The sequence below is a fragment of the Pipra filicauda genome, unplaced genomic scaffold, assembly GCF_003945595.2.
Source record: "Pipra filicauda isolate LSUMZ 115617 unplaced genomic scaffold, ASM394559v2 scaffold575_size278286_pilon, whole genome shotgun sequence".
Classification (NCBI taxonomy): Eukaryota; Metazoa; Chordata; class Aves; order Passeriformes; family Pipridae; genus Pipra; species Pipra filicauda.
The window spans coordinates 66229-88401 of record NW_024104726.1 but is presented as its reverse complement, the minus strand read 5'-3'; the positions used below and the strand labels follow the sequence as shown (position 1 = coordinate 88401).

The 22173-nt window shown below is 39.4% G+C and overlaps 1 protein-coding gene across 4 annotated transcripts in view; it reads right to left on the bottom strand.

Moving 5' to 3' along the window:
* Positions 1-2321: 2321 nt before the first annotated feature.
* ENAH (ENAH actin regulator) overlaps positions 2322-22173 on the bottom strand; it is a 76148-nt gene continuing 56296 nt past the window's right edge. For all 4 annotated transcript variants that reach the window (XM_039387541.1, XM_039387544.1, XM_039387542.1 and 1 more), the window contains 10 exons: positions 18645-18964; positions 16654-17454; positions 14578-14885; positions 14166-14311; positions 13731-13785; positions 13418-13466; positions 11665-11731; positions 5577-5655; positions 3978-4035; positions 2322-2842 (listed from right to left, as the gene is read on the bottom strand). In XM_039387541.1, coding sequence (XP_039243475.1) covers positions 2805-2842; positions 3978-4035; positions 5577-5655; positions 11665-11731; positions 13418-13466; positions 13731-13785; positions 14166-14311; positions 14578-14885; positions 16654-17454; positions 18645-18964 — 1921 coding nt within the window. In that variant the 3' untranslated portion in view covers positions 2322-2804. The remainder of the gene's footprint in view (positions 2843-3977; positions 4036-5576; positions 5656-11664; positions 11732-13417; positions 13467-13730; positions 13786-14165; positions 14312-14577; positions 14886-16653; positions 17455-18644; positions 18965-22173) is intronic.

Here is a 22173-nt window from a genome sequence, read left to right as displayed (position 1 = left end):
ATGCCTCCAATAAATGCATGCAGAAAAATGTTGTTGCTTCTCTTTATTTAAAAAAAAAATTAACAAATGGAGTTAGGTAATATTTCCACTGTTGTCAACTCTTAGAATTTGAACCTCTAGAAATAGGCAATGTTTGAACAGGTGAAAAATTTCCTACTGAAGCCTTTCCAAAGCTGCTAAGTGCTGTTTTGCTTTGGTGTTCAGCACTCGAGACATGTTATGGAAAGCATTTGTCCTACGAATGAAGCTGCACATACACGTAAGCTGAAACGCTAATCTCTCCAAAAGTTGTAAGTAAACTTTTCTTTTTGATCAGCACAGATCCCAAAGCAAACATGGCACTGTTACAGCTTGGAAAAATTGACCGTGCAAAGGGAAAGGAAAGATTTTGATCCATGTTCTTTATCCAAAGCACTACAGATCCAATTGAAAGAATTTCTATTCCACTGAATTGTACCACATTAAAAAAAAAAAAAAAAAAAAAAATTTAATGCATAAGATCTGAAAACCCTGGGAAACAGAAAAGTATCACCTCCCCTAAAAATGATTCTCAAATTGTTGAACAAAACCAATGGCATTGCTGTTTTTCTGGGTTTGGGTTGTGTGGAGCTGTGGGGGGTTTTGTTGGTTTTGATTGTTTTTGGAAAGGAGGATGGCAGATAAATTAGGAGGAGAAGGGGACATTTACTGTGACCTGATGTTCTGTTGTTCTAAGGTAACTGCTGTTCTGTTCATTAAACAATCAAAAAAGGAGTCTCAGAAAAGAGTGAAGCAGAAGGTCATGGTAAAAAGGTAAAGGACAACGCACTTACACAGGGGCATCCTCAGTAATTCAGATGCCTACACATTTTTTCTCTCACTGAGAAATGAGTTTGGTTCACCTGGGAGTTTCAGAACCATTATGGAAGTACTACTGAATTTCAAATAGAAAACTGAAAAAAGATACAAAAGGATTAAGTACCTGGTTCCATTAACATGGTTACTGATAAAAGTTATGTTTTCCTCATTATTACACATGCATGTAAGATGAAGAAAAAGTGTAGAAAGTAATAAAAATGTGTCACCTTCCCCCTCCCTCATCCCACATCTTTCTGGGCATAAATTAAGCCTTACAAATGAAAAGGCTACTCTGTGACATGCAATTTTTCTTTTAATTAAAAAGCTGGCTGTGTTGTGTTACATTACAAAAATGTCCACATGCATAAATCTAAAAAAAGCCCCAAAATCTACTGTAAATCTACAACATACTAATGATTTACATTTGACTGCTGATTCGCATTATGTAGAAGTCTTAGATTTGGTAAAGCATCGTAACAATGTAGGAAGGCATCTACATCTTTAAACTCTGGACTGTATTTGCTTTTTTTTGTTTTCCTATAAAATTGCATGAAGGCTAACTAGAGAGGCTTCCTATCATAAAATTCCAAAGTCTTGATATGTTATCACCGTCTAGGTCATTCGCTTACAAATATTGCCCTTTAAAAGCGCGCGTTTCTAATTGTTCCGTGTTTTGTGAACCGAACTTCTACACATCTGATCTCTTAAATTATTCATGGAAATATCAGATATGATAGGAAGACAAACCTGAGATACATTTGAAGTACAACAGTATAACTTGCTCCTTCATTAATAAAGAAAACCTCTCTGAAAAGCCTTCCCAAGCTTTTCCCTGTTTTTTGTCTTAACAACTGTCCTAGTTACAGGGGTCGGGACCAGTTTATCACAATGTGGGTATAACCAAAACTGTGTATTCTACACCCTCTATGTCATTTCTGATGGACTGTTAATAATAGATCATTTGCAGCAGCTGCCCAGGGCACACCTGACACCTCAGGCTACAAGCTGGGCGTTAAAGAACTCTGTGAGGAGTGTTTCTTTGTCTTTACACTAATGACTCAGCTGTGATTACTCCCCTCCGGGAAGCATTAGCACCTTCACACCCAGCCTGAGGGGTCATCTCTGCTAATGGGCCATACTGGACTGGCATAATAGGCAGCTGCAAGGACCTAGACCATTAAAGACTCCAAAAATATCCCATGACTCACAGAGTTAAATCACCCATTGTGAAACTCCCTGCCCTGGGGGAGGTACTGGACATTCCCACCTGAACCTGAGCACATATAATCTTGGGGTTTTGGGACTTCTGGTACCACTCGGCAGATCGAGAGAAAGACCAGAACTCCAACAGGACTGCAACTGCGATCATTACCTCAACAGGACTGCGACCATCATCTGGACCAACAGGTTTTCCTTTCCTTTTACTTTGCACCCGAGGGACCACGTGGTGCTCAGCACAGGGGCTAACAAGCACTGTTCTTGTCCCAGGGTGCCGGGTTATACATCTGTCTTTGGGGGTTAAAACCAGTTTTCGCTGGATCATTGTATTTATTGTAATCTTCTTAGTAAATTGTAAGTCTGACTTGTAATCTCTCAAGTTAGGTTCATTTTCTCCCACCGGTTTACCTTTAAACCAGCATGAATTCTGAAACATGTGCAATTTTAACTTGACATGAGTAGACTTCAAAGCATTGTGATCTTGTCTGATAGGTGTAGGAATTTCTGCATAATCATTACAGTAACTTTAAGAGTCTCTTCCACCCTGCTGTAAAGGTCAGAAAAAAGCTGCAAACTAGGAGGGGGAATAGCATATCACCAGAGTGATGTGTCTGAAGCTTTTCAGAATAGGTTGTTTCTCCCTCCTTCCAAGTGTCTGTCTGTCTGTCTCCGTTTTCTTCTAACAGCTCACAAAACGTAGTCAGTTTTATATCAAGTTAAAGAGTCACATCGGCTTAGTACTAGTCTTTCTATGCAGTATTCGACTTGCTCAGTTCCTGCCTGATAGCTGGAGAGAAAGAGAGAGAAAATTAGCAAATCAAATAGTCACAGTCAAGGCAGAAAGCCAGAATACTCAACTGACCCCTTAAAGAAGGCTCACCCTGCTCCAACAGTCTTACAGTGTGAATAAGACAGTCTCATGTGGCTTCAGACAATTGTAATTATCAACCAGGCACTACTCTTTTCCTTCCTGTAAAGTTAACATCTTATTTTTCAGTTCCCATCTCCAGTAAGCCTATGACCTTACCTAATGACAACCACTACCACTGGGATTATCAAGGAGCATATGTTTGGGCTCACTTAAGTTTTTTTGTTTGTTCTAAGAGCAGCCTCAGGGCCCTGTACAGTTTGCACTGCACTGTTGTAAAAGGCTGAGGTACAACATACCACAGTCAAAATATAGGGAAAAGCACTACATTTTCTATAGCCCAAAACCAGCCAGCTCTTTCTACAATATCAGCTGATGACTTTGATATTTTATCAGCAGTCGTATGAGTTTAATATGACTTTTTTTTCCCCCTAATACTTTATTTTGGTACATTCCACAAAGCAAAAAAAAAAAAAAAATAAAGCCCACCAAGGCAGTAAATTATACACAGAGTTTTATTTAATTCCTGACTGGTGGACCTTTAAGATCGCTCTTTCTCGGTGTTTTCTCTTAACTACAGAAGACTACTTACGAAAAGGTCTTCTGTTAAAAATTAAAATTGTGAGAATTCTTTTCTTTGACTCCTATGTTACAAATCAAAGAGAAGACAAAGTTGGAAGCACCATTCTAGTCTGAATATTACCAGTTTTGAAATACGCACCTCGGCATCTCTGGATTATTTCAAAATAACCTACCTACCACCACATGATACTAAGGACAACTGCAAATCACCCAAATACAGCATCCCTCCAACCACTCTTAAAAGACATTACTTGGTATAAATGTTCTACTAAAGCAAAATTCCCGGGAGAGAAAACAAAGCACATCAATCAGAACAGGTCTGGCACAAATGGTTTGCCACCAGGCTAAGAACAAAGCTAGTTTTACCAATATATAATTCCCAAGGCTGGAAACACTTTGTAAACACATTATAAAGCACCTGTAGCTACTTACTCTAAAACTCAACAGCAACAGCAAACACAGCAGTACCTACCATCAATGAGTTCTTCCTTTAATTTTGTTAACTCCTTCCTCATTTCGTCTAAAATGTCCTGTGGCATCAAAACAAAAATAACAGATCAGTGAACAGATTAGTTTTGCCACCTGTAATTTTCTGTGGAGAGAAATCGAAAATTCTTCCAATCCAATTCTTCCAAACAACACTTCACCCTTCTGAAACACGTAACCCACCCTTCAGCTTCCAAGTTAATCCTCAAAACCTAAGGCAGGCATCCATAAAACATCCTTACTGCAGTACAATACAGAGAAAAACTTTCCATAGAAGTCCTATAAATTGATTTCCATAGAAGTCCTATAAATTTATTTCCACAGAACTTATGAGAAGTGACATTTCAAAGTCAGAATAGTGCACTAATATAACTGCCAAATAAAAAAAAAAGTAAAAAAACCCAAAACTTGGCACATTTCTTTAAACTAAGGAAGCTTTGCTACAGGTGAAATGTGATGTGGAATGCAAAAGAAGGAGCTAACTAAGCACCACAAGCCAAGGAAATAGTCAAAGAAGAAAAAAGGGAGATCAAGTTATCAAGGTCCCGGTTGCCAAGCAGAATGTGAGGGAATGAAGGCAACAGGGCAAAGGTGCCACCTCCTGCTTGCTGTTTTCTCCATCCTTTCCTCTAAGTGATGTTAACTGATGATTTGATAATGTGTCTACAAGCAGAGTGGGGGGGTAGTGTCTGTTTCTGCAAAAGAGACTGTCATCTCCTCGCCAAATCCGTAGTGAGCACAAAAGTCATCTAGGGGATTCCAGCTGCTTCTTTTCCAGTGTTGGGGTCAGCATGCTGTTCACAACCGTGCTGTTCACAACTGAGCATGCAATTACTGTCATGTGCTCTACATTTGTTGGGTTCCTTATGAGCTGCACCAACACATGCATGGACACACTTTTCCTGCCTGAAGGCATTCCTGGTGTAAGAGCATGTACCAAGCTGCAGAGTAGGTAGGTCTCCCCATTCGCCAAGTCTTATACAAGACTCTTGGGCAAACAGCAAGAAGCCTTAGAGTGGGAGTGTGGCCACCAGTTTCTGGCAAGGGCAAGTAAGAGTTTGACATGTGCGCAGTAGACATAGAGTTTGAGATGATTTTGCCTCCAGAGAAAATAATCTTAACAGAGGCAGTGGGAATGAGTGCACTGTAAAACATGGGAGACCTGTGCTTTACGGGATGATGGGGTCCTCATCTTCTGTGCCTTCAACTTGAAAGAACCACAGAAAAGAAATAAAAGCAGACCAGGAAAAAAGAAGAAGGGAAAAAAAAAGCAGCTAGACTGCTATCAGCAGCAGCATTTCATGGAAGCTGTAGCAAGAGTCCCACAAATCCTCTCGAGATGACAAAACTAGATTCTAGAACAAACCCACACATGCTCCAGGACCTCCCACCAGGCCAGAACCCATTCTAGAACTGCCTGCTGAGTCAGGACTCAATCCAGAAGCAATGAGAACAGATTGCTGATCCATAACCCAATTTAGAGCCAACCACTAAATCGGAATGGTCTAGAAGGAACTACCAAGCTATGGGACAGCTACAAGCCCTTATATATCCAAGTTGCCCATTCAAAGCATTATATACATACCTGCTTCAATCTGTCATAATCTAGACCTTCTGACTGTACTCCATTGGCACTAGGTTGTCCCGTTGGTGTAGATTTTGGTCTGCAGTACAAAAACACATTCATGAGTACAGGATACATAGGACTTCCCCATCAAACTTACTAACACTTGTCTATCGAAAACATAGTAAAGAATCAGAATGAAAAAAAAAATGCTGAGAGTGGGAGGGTGGGAAAATCAAGCAGATCCAAAATACCACACAGAATAGAAAGCAACAACCGAAAACGTTCTCCACACTCTGGAAATATTAATTACCATATGAATAAGAGTTATTAGTTCAGACCAAGAACTTTCAAAGTAGCAGACATTTCACTGTCAGTGGTTTCTGATTTCTTCATAATGGGCATGAAAAGCTGAACGCCTTCAGACATCAAATACTTTATCTTTTCAATTGCTTACTCATTCAAAAGAGGTTCTCTTAAGGAAACACTCCCACTAACTAATGACTACATGTTGATGCTGACTGTATGAATGCCATGGAATCACCCTGGCAGATTTTTAACATTTGACAGGACATGGTTGAGCAACCTTATCTGACACCCTTCCAAATTAAATTATTCCATCAATTGCTTTTTAAAGCTACTGAAAGCAGGTATCTTACTGTAACAACAGTAAGATAATATGTGAGAGGAAATTCAGTGGTTTGGACTAGGTTATGTTCGGTGTTCCCTGATGCAATACTCTCTTAAGACAAAGACTTGCTTTCCAAGATCATCTTGCATTTTTTAACACAGATTCCAAAAAAGTGGATCTTCTGACTTCTCACTTCTCTTTCCCGACCCCCTCTTTTATAGAAGGTGTAATTCAGACTCATGTACTTACTACAGCTATGAGCAGAGACAGTATCTAGATGCTGACAGCAGGAATACCAAAACGGTTCTCCAAAGCAGGGAGGGATGGATGGATGGCGTGGGACAAAGTTCATGTCAAGAGGTTTCCCCAGTGTTTAGAATTATCACAGTACGCTAACTTTGAGGAAGGGCAGGGTATGAGTAGACTAAACTGGGACCTATTTCACTGAACAAAAAAAGCCTGGCCTAAACTCAGTGTGTCACTTCAAAATTCCTACACAGGAGAAATTCATTAAGCACTGCACTTTTCTGGATTTGTCACCTGATGGTGCAGCCTTATTTATTACAATGGAAGGTGGACAGGAACAAAAAAAAAGAAAACAAACAGTAAGAAAGGCACAATTCTGTGCTTTATCTTCTTTTGAATATGCACTACAAACCTACTTTTTTTCAGAAAAAAGCAGAATGCGTGAAGGACACAAGCAGTGTATCCCATGTTTGCGTTCTCATTTATTTGTATATTTTTAATTTAGCTAACCAAAAAAAAAAAAAGTTGTGTTCTCATTCAAAAGAAAAAGAATAGCAAACATATATATGCATATATTTCCTAGTTTGTTTTATCAAATCGCTACCCTTCAGCTTTCATACATCTTCCTTTACAGGACAGCAGTTCATTCACAGAGAAGTTATCCTATTACATGGGTTTTGTTCAATAAGAGCTGAATGAACACCACACTGGATTGTTTTGATGACTTTTACAACCTGACAGGAATATTTTCTGGAGCTGCTACCTGAAGCAAGAACACTCAAAACATGACTCCAAACAGAAAAGACTGCACACACCAAAATGTTGGTTTGATACTTGTTCTTCATGTGGGATCCCAATACTCAATTGCTACGGCTCTTAAGACTTAAGCCTACACTGTTTAAATGTAAGTTCCAAGAGAGAAACTGCTAACGTTAGTATTGCTTGAAACACCCCAAAAAGAAATACACAATCCACCAAGTAAGACAAAAGATGAAATACTGAATAACTTGATAGCAAAAGAAGCTGAAAAATAGAGTTCACCTTGCAACCACCACAAAATCTACTGTGCTAATGCTATGAAGGCAAACCACGGTTTAGGATCTTTTACAAAACTCTTTACGTATTTACAGTGCTTAGTTCATAATGGAAGAATTCCATGCTCTAAAATATTCATCAAGATGAGATCTTTGGCAATTGCTGTTTCATGAAGTATCTGATACCTGAAGTGTTAGTTGCAGTTTACACCTCAAACCGTGAACCCCGACTTACTCCAAGCAGAATAGTATGAGTTTTTCAGATTCTTCATATATAGTTTCTGATCACTTCCATTGACTACCACTTTGTTCCCACGCACTGTGGTATTACAGCATCTAACAAACATGACTGAAAAAACCCCCAGTATCCTCTTAAATACAGCTCCTGGCAATTGATAACAGGCACCTACTGCCTTAATAGAAAAGTCCAAACAAGAATATACTTAAATATTTTTTAAAATTTTTAAAAAATAACTTATGACTTTAATGTTTTAATGAGATGACTTCAAAGAAAACGACTGCTTCATGGTTTTTTTTCTTCAGAGCTTCAGAATAAAAAGTCAGCTTTACCCACCCTACATGACCTACTCCTGCTGTCAAAAATCTCAACAGGAAAGCTTCTTTATAAAACTCTACCCCTCAGTCTTAAGAATGTCTTCCATTTTTGCTTTCCGAAATGCAAGACATTCTTAATTTAAATATTGAAAGACAGCAACTTGTAAACTAAATAATTTCTATTATCAGGAAAATCTACCTGTCTTTCCTCCCTCTTCAACTTGCTCAGAAGAAAGATTAACAGTGAATGCAGTTGCCATTAAGGAAAATGTTAACTACTGAAATTCAGTCAATAAATCATCCCAACCATTCGATCCATAGACAGCTAAAGAGCTCTCCCGTGTGGTTTTTCATAGCATTGCCTAACAGGACAGTGAGGCAACTCTGACAGTCCCTAACACACCTTAAATCAAGCATGCAAGGTAAAGATTTTTTTTCATGCCAACATGCAGAATACACCACCCAAGATAAGTAGCTAAAAGGGGAACTTTTCATACAAAAGATTAAGTAATCACCACAGTGAGTGCCTTCACAAAAAGCAAAGCTGGAATCTGACTCAGTAATTCTGAGGGGTCTGTGACACTTCTACCTGTGGAAAGTTCTCCTAAGGAAGGTTTAAATGTCAGTACTTTATGAGTACCACTAGAGAGTGAAACTTAGATCTACAGAAAAAAAAATACATGATGTTGACTCTAACTTGTGAGTATGTTCCAAATAGAAACATTAATTTATGTTTAACAAGTCTTCTATCAAAAAGCAAATGTGAAAACTCACTCGGAAAAGTAATTGCTATTCCTGTGTATCTAAACTTTACAGTTTTGAAAACCATTTTGAAAATGCCACAAACGGTTCACTAAATCCTGGCATTCAACAGGAATTGGCATCTTTGCAGGTGGAGACTGCCAGAAAACCAGTATTTAATATGAATTCATATCTGGTTCTTAAGCCATCTCAATTTGCCTTTGACACCATCTGCCTTTAACAAGTGCAAAAATGGGCTCAACTGGACAAACAAAATGTGAAGAGATGGTGAGTGTGGTGATTACCAATCCATGTAAAAAAAGTCCAACCCTGAACTGGTCAAAGTGGTTATTACAAAGTCTCAAATCCCAACAGGATGATACCTGTTTAATGAATCATAGAACCTGTTTTCAGAAGCAAGCAGATTTTTCCACGGAGATTCCCGTCTACGAAGGGGAGAAACACTACCTTAACAAGCTATAATAGGTCTTAATTTTGTTCAGTTTTAGCACCTCAAACACCATGGAGTTTCAGTAGGTCCAAGAGTTCTATTTGAATGTTTCAGGAAATAAAAGCACAAAGCTTAAGTCTTTTCGGTTTGCTACAAAAAAAAAAGGCCTGATTTTAAACAGGACACTAGCTTATTTTAAAATGCTTAGAACATTCATTCTGAATAACAACAACTTCATTGTCAACCTGTTTGGAAGCTCTGAAGAGAAAATTTCGCTTACTTGCCAGTTTCTTAAGCACACTTTGCTTAACCTCTGTAGATGACTCATATCCTCTCTGTAGAGGTTGGAAGCAGGTTCTCAAGCCCTACCAGGTGAAAGATATCCCCTTTTGGCAAACACAGTACTAGTGTTTCAAATAGTAACACCCTTTTATTAACTCACTCAAAGAAAGTTTAACAAGCTGCTTGCTGAGACAAACTTAGCAAGCGTAGAGAATTAAGAAAAATGCAAGGATATTCAAGGGAGACCTCTTCTGACACCTTTTCTTTCTTGGTCTGTGAAACATTCCTCATCCTGGCAAAGCAACTTGTAAACCCTGACTAGAAAGCTGTACCAGCAATCTTAAAGTATACGCTTATGGCACTTGCAAGTAGGTTATGACAGCATTGGAAAATAATACTGATGTTCAATAAACACAGAATTCTTATTTTAGAAGTATTTTTAGAGTATACACCAATGAAGGCCCATATCAACTTGAATTCTATCAACATTTTCCACTGGGTGAGTGAAGACAAAAGCTTGATGGAGAGACTGTCTCAATGCATCTCAAGAGAAATCTCAAAAATCCTCTGTAGTCCTGTACTCCTCTAGGTCAGAAAATATTTTTTTAAAAGACCTCAGCAACTCTGAATTTCACCAGTTGAAAAAAGATCAGTGAAATTAGATGCATAAAACAGTTTACAAGAACCTGCTATTGCAGGGTCAGGTAGAAACAAGACTTAAGAACATCCCAGACTCCCCAAAAGAGTCCGACGTGGACAGCTGCCCTACTTATTAATCCCTTCACTTTCTTCAACTGCTTATCCATAGGGTATCTACAGCCAAAGGGACAGGTCAGCAACTGTTTTAAACAATATGAAATCTAAAATGCTCTTTAGGATTCCTTACACAAAATATTTCTGTGACAAGTTCCCCCTCAATGCCACACATTGAAGCAGAATGAGGTATCAGTACAAGAGACCTTGGTTAAAGCAGGTAAGACCTGCTGGGGGGTAAGGGGGAAGAAGGCAGTGGACAGTCAAAGCCAAAGGCAATGCAGCATTTTGTTACACTGACAGTGTAACAGAGAGAACATCATCACCAATGTCACCTGCTTTTTGACAAAAAACAAAGCAAGCAACCAGAATCAAGGCTGCAGACACCTTGAGCTCCTGGGATTAAGTTACTTAAGAAGGACAGACATGGATATTGATACAGGCTGAGAATGTTTAGTGTTGCATTTTAGAACTGAACTGGCAAACTCAACTACAAGTGAGGTCACTTAAAGAACAGCTGTTTTTAATACTATAATCACCAAATCTTGTATAGCTGTTTCCAACAGACCAGACTTCTAAGGAGAATTCAAGTAATTTCAAACATAGCATTCTAAAGTTTAACATGTTCTTTTGTTTTCTCTCAAGAAATTCAGGTAATTCTTTCAGATTATCACAGTTCAGAATCCTTTAACCTCTGTACACACAACATACAGGAATTCTAAGTGAACCCCAAGCCTTCTGCTTAATGTAAATGGCAATTAAACATACCTCCAAAAAAAATACCTAAAGCAACAATTTCACTTACTGAAATGCCTACTGAAACACCCACTACCTACTGAAGTTCCAGCTGACAAGTTACCAAAGGCTGGTTAATGCAGTGAAGGATGTAGTCTTTTATGACAGACTTCCTTAGATTGGTATGAGACAGCTACCGAAAATTGTCACAGAATCAAATCTTACCAAGATAGCTTAAATATCTACAACACCATTCTATGACTAGCACAGTGATAGAAGGGAGAACACCTATTCACTAGATTTACTACTGAATGTGTGAACTGCAGCACTGAGTTTGGTTTTCCCTTGCAGGAAATTTCAGACTTCAAATAAATAGAAAAAATTAAACATTGCTATAGGCACATATACAACTTAGTAATTCAAGTTATATACTAGCAATTGTTAAAGAATATTTTTGAGTTTTAATTTTGATTTTACTGTCAAAAATTTCACTTACTAGCATTCTCCAAAAGTGACTCTTGATTCCTACTTAGAACTGCCAAAAAGCAGTTTCGCAGCAGTAATTTTAAACCCACACATTTTACTTTTAACACTATTAAGGTGAGCTTTGCTATTTTAGCCCACCATCTTCAGCAGCATGTGCAACTGCAAACATAAGGAAAAGACAGCTGAGGGGAGTACCTGGAGATAACAGGTGACTTGCTTCCATTCACTGTATTTGTCCTTTCCCAAGGCTTTCTTGTTAGTTCTGGAAAACATAGTGAGGAGATTAAAAACAATCTTTTTCCATTCCTTGTGTAACTTACATGAGGAAACGTCAAGTATCTGGCAACTTAAGTCAGCAGGTTGGTTTTTTGCTGTTGTTCCTACATTGCATTAGTTCTTTCATATTAAGCTGCCTCCTTTTGTACCCATCTTTTGTATTCATCTGGTAGTTTTTAGTCATACTACCAGTTATGTTGTGAGAGCATCTTAGAGTCTCACATGTGTCCTAGACACTGTAAATGCCATTTGATTCTTAATCCAACTGGGAGAAGGTCTGCCTATACTTTATGTATCTGATTACTTTCAGTTGTGAAATATGGAATTTTGGAAACGTAACCAGTCAGCTTCAAATACTCGAGGAAGAGGATTTAAAGCTAAAGGAGTTTTCCTGAGCTGCTAATGAATTATATAAAATTAATTCAGTGCCAATTTCAATTTAGTTACAGAAGGTATGATACAACCTCACACAATTAGAATAACTTTTCAGCAACGAGATATTTATTTTCCAAAGTCTTGTCCCCAAAAGGATACTTCTACAGTTGTAATATATCATTTTCCCCTTTCAAAATAATAGACTCAAAACTAAAGGAACTTTCTGTAGTGTGAGATATTATTACTTGCAATCATTACTTAACTCAGGACTTCAATGTGCTACTGATCAGTCTATATTTCAGGTTTGGAGTTTGTTCCCTTTCTTTCATATTGCTCAGATCTGTTAAGCTGGGCAAGCAGAGAGGCAGACATGCCCTTTCAGAGTCTCATGTTGCCCAGAAAGTTTTCTGGGATGCAGCAAGATACTGAGAAGAGTATCTGAATTGCAGAAGTCTGCTAGCATAGCCTGTGACCCAGCCAAATAAAGGTTGCCAGTGCTGGTAATAACTCTGAAGCTTGTTTTTACACACCAGTCTTCAGGGCTTGTCCTGCCATAGGAGTTATTTTAGTGGGATTTTAGCCATATCTGCAAAACTGAGTAACTTCGGCTATGGCTGCAGCTTGCTCAAGGGGATGCTAAGCATTCCTTTTAGAACATTTTAAAGATACATTCCAGCGATGAGGCACAGCATTACCAGAGCATCTCACATCAAGAAAGGAAGTGAAATTTCTCCACTGGAAAGAAATGGTTAAATTCTGAATGCATCTAACATTAACAAGTTTGATGAGGCTTCTTATCATCACAACCAATTAAAGGAACCACTTCTACTGGCTTTCATTTCCCTCTTTTGGTCCTATATTAATTTCCCTAAGGCTAAATTCATCCCTGGGTTTAACAGAATGAAGCAAACTTCTAAGGAGAGAGAAAAAAAAGGGAGGGGGGTGTAAAAACTTCATTTGTGTTACGTCATTTATTGCCTTGCAGTCTAACTTCTTTAGACTACTGGCTGTATCTCAATATTAAGTTTTCCAGTTATTTTCACCTGGACACACTTAGCTCCTAGGACTCCTCAGCAGAGGAATCAGGGATAAAGAATTCAACTCCATACATTTATATTCCTTATTCACTTATATTCTTTTTATCAGTCACCTTCTCAACCAGGACCCATTCTACAGCAAAATTCAAGGTTGTAATTATGGAGAAGAAGCAGGTTCCAAAATTCAGCAGAGCTGCTGAGATTTGTCACTAGACTGTAGCATTACAGAGCCCCAGTGCTCATAAACCCATGCTACTTACCAGGTGTGCTTGTTGAAGAAACTTTAGAAGTTGAAGATTCTGATTCTTCCTGATTAAAATGGAGGAGAGAAGGAGAAAGGAGGGAGGAGTGTTAGACTCACAAGAGTCAGTCTCAACTGTTTAAATATTTATTTCACTTTTTATATAGATTTAAAATGTATGTAGAAAATGTGCAAGCACTAGGCACTTTACAAAATAGTGGTTGTGTGTGTTGAAATATATAGTAAAGTATAAATAAGCTCTTGTACACCATTTGAATCTCTCTCAATCTTTTTAATGAGTAATGAGAAGTAGATAAAATTTCTCAACTCACAGTTTTATCTTCTTTCTGCTCTGGTTCTGTTGATCCCTTTTCAGCAATTCTTCTCCTATAACAGAGACAAAAGTTAACAAGACCATCATGGCTTTAAGATGAAAGAACGTCACTTACTGCAACTAAAGACCTCCACAGCCTGATAGATACTTGAAAATTAGTGTGTTTAAAGAGGTACTTTCAAAATACTTTCAAGGACAACACACTCCTGGCGAACACAACTGTGCAATTTAAAGTCTGTATCCCCTCTCCTACTGCTGCACAAAGACTTGTACAGAAGTACTGGATTACACTCAAATAAAAATGGGTATTCATGAAACATTATCAACCTCATGAGCAAGCCGATGTTTATTTGATCCTCAGCCAGCTGCAAACAGGCACCCCAAATCCTACCTCTACGATGACCAAGCAGCTGGAGCACAGCACAAACCTTACCTCCTGGCCAGCAGGGCACTCATTTCTTCCATCAACCCACTGCCTCCCAAGGGAAGTGGTCCATTTCCACGGCCACCATCTGTTTTAGATGAAGCAGATGAAGCAGAGCCTCCTCCTCCTCCACTTGAACTGGAGGAGTCTTCACCCTTCAAAGTACACAAAATAACAGCAGATGTGCAAACAGAATGAGAGCTGACTTAATGAAATCAGCAGAGTTCACATACAGGAAAGACACAACTGCATAAAGAATGTGATGGGCTGGTAGCACATCTTGTAATTCTTTTTTAATAATTAATTAAGCCTACCCAAAAAGTCTTGATACTGCTATTAATCTTGAACAAAAGTTACAACCGGTTCAGGAAGACAGAATTTAGAGACAGGAACTGGAAAATGAAACGGAAGTTATATTTACCCGTGAGACTTTCCTAAGTTTGGCTCCAGCAAGTGCAGCTGCTAGTCCAGTTAAAGGGCGATTATCTTCGGACACGAACCCCGCTGAAAATCCAGAGGCTGGGAGGGGAGGAGCAGGAGGTGGAAGGGGAACAGGAGGAACTTGGCTAGGAAGTGGAGGAGGCGGTGGTGGTGGTGGCGGAGGCCCTGAAGGTGGAAGTGGAGGAGGCGGTGGTGGGCCAGGAGGAGGTGGGGCTGCTACTGAAGACTGAGCTGGGCCAGGGGGTAGGGGAGGTGGAGGAGGAGGTGCTGGTGGTCCTTGGACACCACCTAGTATCAAAGAGAAAACAAACAGAATACATTAAGGACTTAGAAAAGAAATGTCTTATTTCCATTGAAATGGTGGTTCTTTTGCTCAGTGCATGAAACACCAAAACTGGTAAGATACTAGGCAAGAAAACACTGCAAGTTTCAGCAGGAGACAAACATTCTTATTCAATGTACTAAAAATATTACATAGTATAGTATGAGAGATCAGACAGTTTCAGAGACATTTAGATAGGAAACCCCTCCAGTCAGGTTCCGTGCTGCAACCAAGAACTTTACACCAGGAAACAGGCAAAGAGTCAAGTAAGGCACGAGCATCGTACCATGTAGGAACAATACTGTGTGTTCACATAGTGCTAAACACAGAGTGACCTTTCATTGTATTAAAAAGCATTTAACACATCACCCAATCTGAGCCCTTAAACTGCTTGAGTATCAATGCTAATTTCTAAGCTATATATAAATCTTTCTTCTAAAAAACATTCCACTAATCAACTTTAATAATTTAATACAAACACTAACTGGTGAGTTAGAAGACTGACATATTTCAAGCTGATGAGAACGAGCTCTTCTATTTTTTATGTATCATTCTTTTAGTGCTTTAAATTCACATTGATATCCAATACAAAATGTATTTCGAAAAAGTAATATTCTGATGATCACTGCGTTATTATTATAAGAAGAATTTAAGAAATTGTGACTAAGACAATAGCTCTGCACATCCCTCCCCATCTTATCCAAACTGCCATAAGGTACTAAAAATGCTGCACAACTATCTTAAGCAGTCTCTAAGGGCAGGAATTTCACATACAAGTCTGCCTGGTTTCGTAGTCTACTAACTACTGCATAAATTCAAAAGCCTTTTAAACTCTCTAGGCATCACTCACCATCCAAGTGCACACTTTTATTCCATACTAGAAGTGAGGCTGTTCACCCTATTTCCACTCCATCCCAGAGTAGCTCACATCTTCATTTAAGACAAGAGGGTATAAAGAGGATCTACTCTGCATGGCTTGTGTGTGATTAAGCCACAGGCTGCTTATCCCCCAGGAGCCCCTCTGCCCATCCCTTTAGCTCAGCTACTGCAGAGTTATGTACAAAGATCTAAATCTACAAAATCAATATAAAAGCAGGATTCAGGTTAACAAAGACATTTAGACCCATGTAAAACACGTATGTCTGTCACATTGGTGGAGCGTCCATTAAGACTGTCACCTGCTTAATCGAACTTTATGTCTAAAGTCGCTTTAGCTACGCTGATAGAATACCACAGAAGACCTATCTATATATGTGTGCACATACAGCCATGTATCCAAATACAATCACTGTCCAAAAGGAAATGCTGTAGGTGTTACATGTTACTTTCTAAATTTGAATAATTCCTCACTTAAAGTCCAAGGCCGCACACGTGTTCTTCTGTGTTGGCTACCGTGAGGAAACTAATGATGCTGCCTGTTAACACCTCATTCCAAATAAACTAACAGTGCAATATTTACCAAGCAAACACTTGACAAGCTCAGATGCAGACAGGTGAGAGCTTAAGAAATCGGACTTTTTCTTATGACAGGCCACAGAACGCCGGCTCTTGCGCACAGGAGCTTTCAAGTTTCCCTTACCCCAGTTTTCCAAACGGTATTTCGTTGTGGTATTAAGATCACTGCAACTTTGGAAGCATCGTATTAATGCCTGGGGGCAGTTAGGGGCTTTGACACCAATTGGTTTCGAGTGCGTTCCTGCTTAGCGCATTAGTAGCAATAACAGAAAGCCTTACCCTGCTGGGTCGTAGGTTCAATCGGCTGAGAGGCTGCCTGCAAGACTGGCTCAGAAGCAGAGGAGTCTCCCAGCACAGAGTTTAGAGAGTTCTCAACAGAGGCAGGGGTAGCTGCAGAGGGAGAAGGGAGAACACTAGGCTTGGATGAGGGAGTCGAGGCATTCGGGGAGTTGGGAGAAGGAGAAGCTTGAGGTCCAGAGAGTGACAGAGGCGGAAGGGAAGGCAGTGGGGGGGGAGGAGGTGGCGGAGGCGGCGTTGGACCTGAGGTAGAAGGTGAAGGAACCGGATAAGCCAGGTTTTCAGGAAGCCCGTTAGGAGCCGTGGGAGACGTGGACATTTGGGTCACCGGATTAGAAGCTGACACTGGGAGGACAGGTCTCGGACCAGTAGCTTTGCCTGGTGGACTGCTTATCATTACTGGAGGAGATGGGGGGAGAGGGGCAAAACTGGGTGCGGACCAGGCAACAGGCTTTGTATTTGGAGGCAAAGTCGCCATGGCATTGACAGGAGAAGGGGGCCGAGAACTTTTGTTCAGCGGACGAGGAACCGTAGCATAATGGGGGAGAACAGGGTGGAAAGCTGAGCCTAAAGATGTAGCAAAACGTGATGCAGAGTGCCTTAGAGGCGGTGTAGGGGGAGTGGAAGTCGGTGGTGCAGAAGTCACTACAGCGTACTCCGGTGTGGCCTCTGACATTGGTGCTGAGACTGCTTTTGCATATGATGGAGGAGGTGCTGAAGGAGGCTGGCAACTGGAGTATTCAGGAAGTGAAGTGCTATACGGGGAGTTGTCGAAAGATGGAGCTGGACAGAAGATGGAAAGCAGCAGCAAAGGCAGGATAAAAAAGGAGAAAGAGAAAAAGGGAGCTAATGAAGCAACAAAACCAGCATTCAAACAAAATGTATAAATGTAGACTACAGTTAGTACCAGAGGATTAGGCACAAGTGAAAATACTGTTAGGAAAGTTTCACATATTATCAACAGGTGCTTTTAAATCTTACCAACTATTTTTGTGCCAACATTTGAATTTACAAGTATGTTCCAGAGAAAGTTTTCTCAAATCCCATCTGTGAGATGGATTAGATATAGGGTTGAGTAATCAGTGTTTTATGAGCTTTTATCTTCGTATTTGGTTGCAAACTGCAAGCAAGTGTAGTGATCTTAACATTTGTTTCAACTCCACTAACAAAATTCCTACCCTAGGCAGCAAGTATCATCTTTCTATTCCCCAGAAAAAGCTCCATCTTGAAAGTGATGGGAATACAACTACCCATAAAATCCTCTGCTCTAAAATGACTAGCTCTTACACAGTATTCCTTGACTTCTACCATGAGCTGACTTATGCAAATTGAGTTTGTTACTAAAGAACAACCAAGCACTTGACTAATGTTCCATTATATTACCAAAATGAGAAAGCTTTCAGTCATCACTGGATACATTTCCACAGGCACTGCATTATCTTATCTACAAGCACATACAATACATTTCACCGAAATGTTACTACAATGATAAATTAAGCCAGACTTCAGACTGAGAAGCTTTTCTCCAATATTACTTTGCCTTATATGGGTACATACCTTCTATGTTAACACAGTCAACCTGGCATGTTTAGGGGTTTTTTCCCAAATTATGCACTGCAAATACATCTTGTTGAATAGAGCAAGCAATGATAAGGTATTTAGAAAGTTTAACTCATCACACTTTAACCAATGTTGAGGGCGTCCAATATGCTTCAAGTTCTTCAAGCAATCAGAGTACGGCAGTGGAGTGAGCAAATAGTGCAAAAAAATTTATTTCAGGGTTAATGGAAAATTATGACAGGAAAGTCAAAGCTCTTGGACTTCTTGCCATAAAAAAAAGGAATTCCAGCAAATAAAAGCCTGTTGTCACAAAACTGTACTCACTGCCCTTTGTTGCTCCTCTCACACTCCATCACCAAAACACATAAAGAGTAGTCTGATAGTTGAACACACTCAGGTTTTGAAATTCTTACCAGCATTTGAAATTCTTCTCTCTCTTTCCCATTCCAACTGTTCCCTTTCCAACTGTTCTTGTCGTTCTCTTTCTTGCCTTTCCCGTTCAAGTCGTTCAAGTCTTTCTCGATCCTGCCTCTCCTTCTCTTGTCTCTCCCTTTCTAGGCGCTCTTGCCGTTCCCTTTCTTGCCGTTCTCTCTCCAGTTGCTCCTGCTCTAGGCGCTCTCTTTCAAGTCTTTCCCTTTCTAGCCTCTCTCTCTCCAGCCTCTCCCGTTCCATTCGTTCACGATCCAGCCTTTCCCGTTCCAGCTCCTTCTGCCTCTGTTGCTCTTGCAACTGTCTACAATTGTGAAAAAAAGGAAAAAGACTAAGCTGCAAAGTGAAAACCAAAAATGTGAAGCAACTGTTGAGAGGACAAGAAGAGAAACTAACCAACAATCTTTGTACCAGCAAAAACAAAAGCACAGCATTTGTACCTACATAAAATTCTTAATTCTATGCGTCATTTTTCTGAGCTGGATAAGAGTTTTATTATGTTTACAGTAAAAAAAAAAAATCACATATCCAATTTCCTCTTAACTAATTGAACATTCTGAGAAACAGCTTTCAAGAAGTAAGAATAGAAAGCTGCTGCTGCTAATTTACTGATACAATCTTCCCAGTTTGGGATATGGAGTTACATTTGTTCTTTGCACGGTATTTTATACCCGAAGCAGTGAATAAAAGTACAGTCAAACAGTAATAACACAAATACTCATTTAAAAAAAACCTACCCCCACATAAACTACGTTTTTTGGATTAACTAGTCAGCTAGTATTTATCCAAATTTTACAGAAGCATCAAAACATGGACATGTCCGTCTCCACTTGCATAGTACTATGCACACATACAATTTAACTGGCAACGACACGAGAACACCCTGAAGGCAGGGGAAAACTGGACATGGTCAAAGAAAATCCAGGGTGCAGCAGCCAAGGAAACACTGCAGGGAGCTGGCAGGTTTTCCAGCTCATGGGAGTCTTTGCAAAGGAAAGCAGAGAGGGGGAAGGCAAGTATAAGCCAGGCAGAAGAAATATAAAGAACTTCCTAAGGGTAAGGAGGAATCTTGCAAGTCTCTGCCAAAGCCTCTGGGTTAGCTGAAAGGACTTTCCTACAAAAATATAGTGGGAAAAGCTATATACCACTTTTTTGATTCTTTCTCCTCAACTTGTTTTGCACTTTCTTTAGGTTGTTTGTTTGTTTTTAAGATAAATAAATCTTCCTAGTTGGCTAAAATACACCTTTTTGATTTTTAAAGATTTTTCATCTCTTGGGGATAACTCGCTGCTAAACCAAAAAACAGGCACATCCTCCTCCCAGCTGTGGCCAGTATGTTCCTGTCAGGACATAACACTGAAAATGTTATAAGTTGTTGTTCTCTTTGAATTCTTGTTTCCAAAAAAAAAAAAAAAAATCTTGTATAGAAATCACACAGTCATTTTTTCTTCCATGCTTCAGATGCAAACTGAAGAGAGCTTCTCAACAAATACAAAGCACAGCCAGCTTTTAACTATGAAGCAAAAAGGAGACCTGAATTTTGACACCTCAAGCTGCCAGATACATGTTTTCCATACTACACCACTGGGCACTTTTCATGGACAGGCCACTGGCAATGCTATACTCAATGTGTAGAGTCATATAAACTGAATTCTGAAAATGAAGGGAACTTCACCTGTTTCACTCCTTTTCATGCCTAGAAAATATTGGCATAATTGGAAACTCTAGCCCATGAACTATTATGAAGTCCACCCATTTTTCAGACCAGTGTTTTTCCTTTATAAACAAAAATAAATTAGAAATATTGAAACTGCTATGAGCAATAAAACTTGAGTTATGTACAGCAAAAGGACTTTTTCCCTACTGAACTTGTTACCCACCATCCTCAGGAGCAGCAAAATAGTTATGCTCCTTTAATCAGTCCTTCCCTCAGCTCCTGCTCTCCCATGTAACAAAGCTGTAATAGCAGTCACCATGAAACCAGAACTGCAATTCAGCTTGTTAAATGTTTGATTTTTAGCCTCTGAAGTCCACTAAAAAGTCTGGTGATTGACCCATACATATTTGGAACCAGTAGAGGATTTCTATAAAATATTAAGAGAATGTAATATAAACCACAGAAATGTAAGCTCCAAAAGAGATAGTATTTTTTAAATTACATTTTTGCTTGCTCTGTACTGTGCAAAACTAGTTTTCCTATATACTCTTTTCCCCCTCAGATAAAATCTATTATTTAAGGAAAGCAGGGTTTTCATCATAGCTAACTTGAGCTTGCTCATCTTAAGCTCTTTTTTTCCCCTAAAGGAGAGGTGAATGTGCACACATTTGTTGCTAAAAGGCTATTCAGAGCACAAGTCAACAATGACAGACTCCAAAGCAGGTTTATTGTCTTCATTCTTTTTCATTTATTTGCCAGAAACGAGCATATTCTACCTATAAATCCTAAAACTAAAATGCAGATACGGCATTTGGGGTTATAATAATTTCATGTTACATTTAGTTTATAATACTAGAAGGTATCAATTCACTGGGTTTTAACAACACATCAAATAACTGCCAAAAAATTTCTTTTGCTCAAGTTCTTCATTTCTTTACAGAAATAGAACCTCAATATAGGTCACTCCTCACACAAGACCAGCATCACCAAGGCAGTTCTGCAATAAAGCCATATGAAGAGCTCTGCTATTCATATTTTCATAAGCAATCTGGAAAAGAAACAGCAAGGTGCTCTTCTTTAAGCTGCTTAAAATATTAAGTTATTTAGGATAGCAAGGATGATGGCTGATTATGAAGAACTACTGATGGATCTTCCACTTCAACTAACCTGGCAAATAAAACTCAACTGAGATATAACTGAAGTGAAGCAGGGGAGAGAGAGGGGAAATCTGCTAAATTCATATACAAAACGCTGGACTTTGAGTTGACTGTTGATTCAGGAGTGAGATATTAGGGTTACAACACCCAGGTCTGTGACAACATCCATTCATTGATGTGTTCTGTTCAAAAACATAAACCAGATGCTAGACATCAGGAAAGGATTACAGAGCAGTCCAGAAAACAGCACCATCTTGCTTCACAAACCCTGAATCTCTGTTCCCACATCAAAAGGGGGAGAACAGCAGAACTGAAAAGATTCAAAGAGCAACAACACTGTGATCAAATGTACCAAACACTTTCCACTTAAAAATAATTAAAGAAGTTGGAATTCTGCATTCCGGAAAAGACAACTGGAGCTCTACAAAATCCTGAGTGATGAGGACATCCTGTTACAACAGCTGAGAGGAAAGATTTGATGCAACTAATAACAGCAAAGCTCAAAAGAAAAGAGCTCCTCTGAACATCAGGCAGACAAGCTGTGGAACTCCTTGCCAGAGTGATTCAACTAAAGAATAAGAAAAAGCCCATAGAATAAAACCAACAACCATGAGAAGCCATTTAGAAAAAAAATGGCATCATGCACAAGAAGCTGTTGAACCAAGGGATGCCCAGAAGACAGGAGAGCAGCAGAGGGAA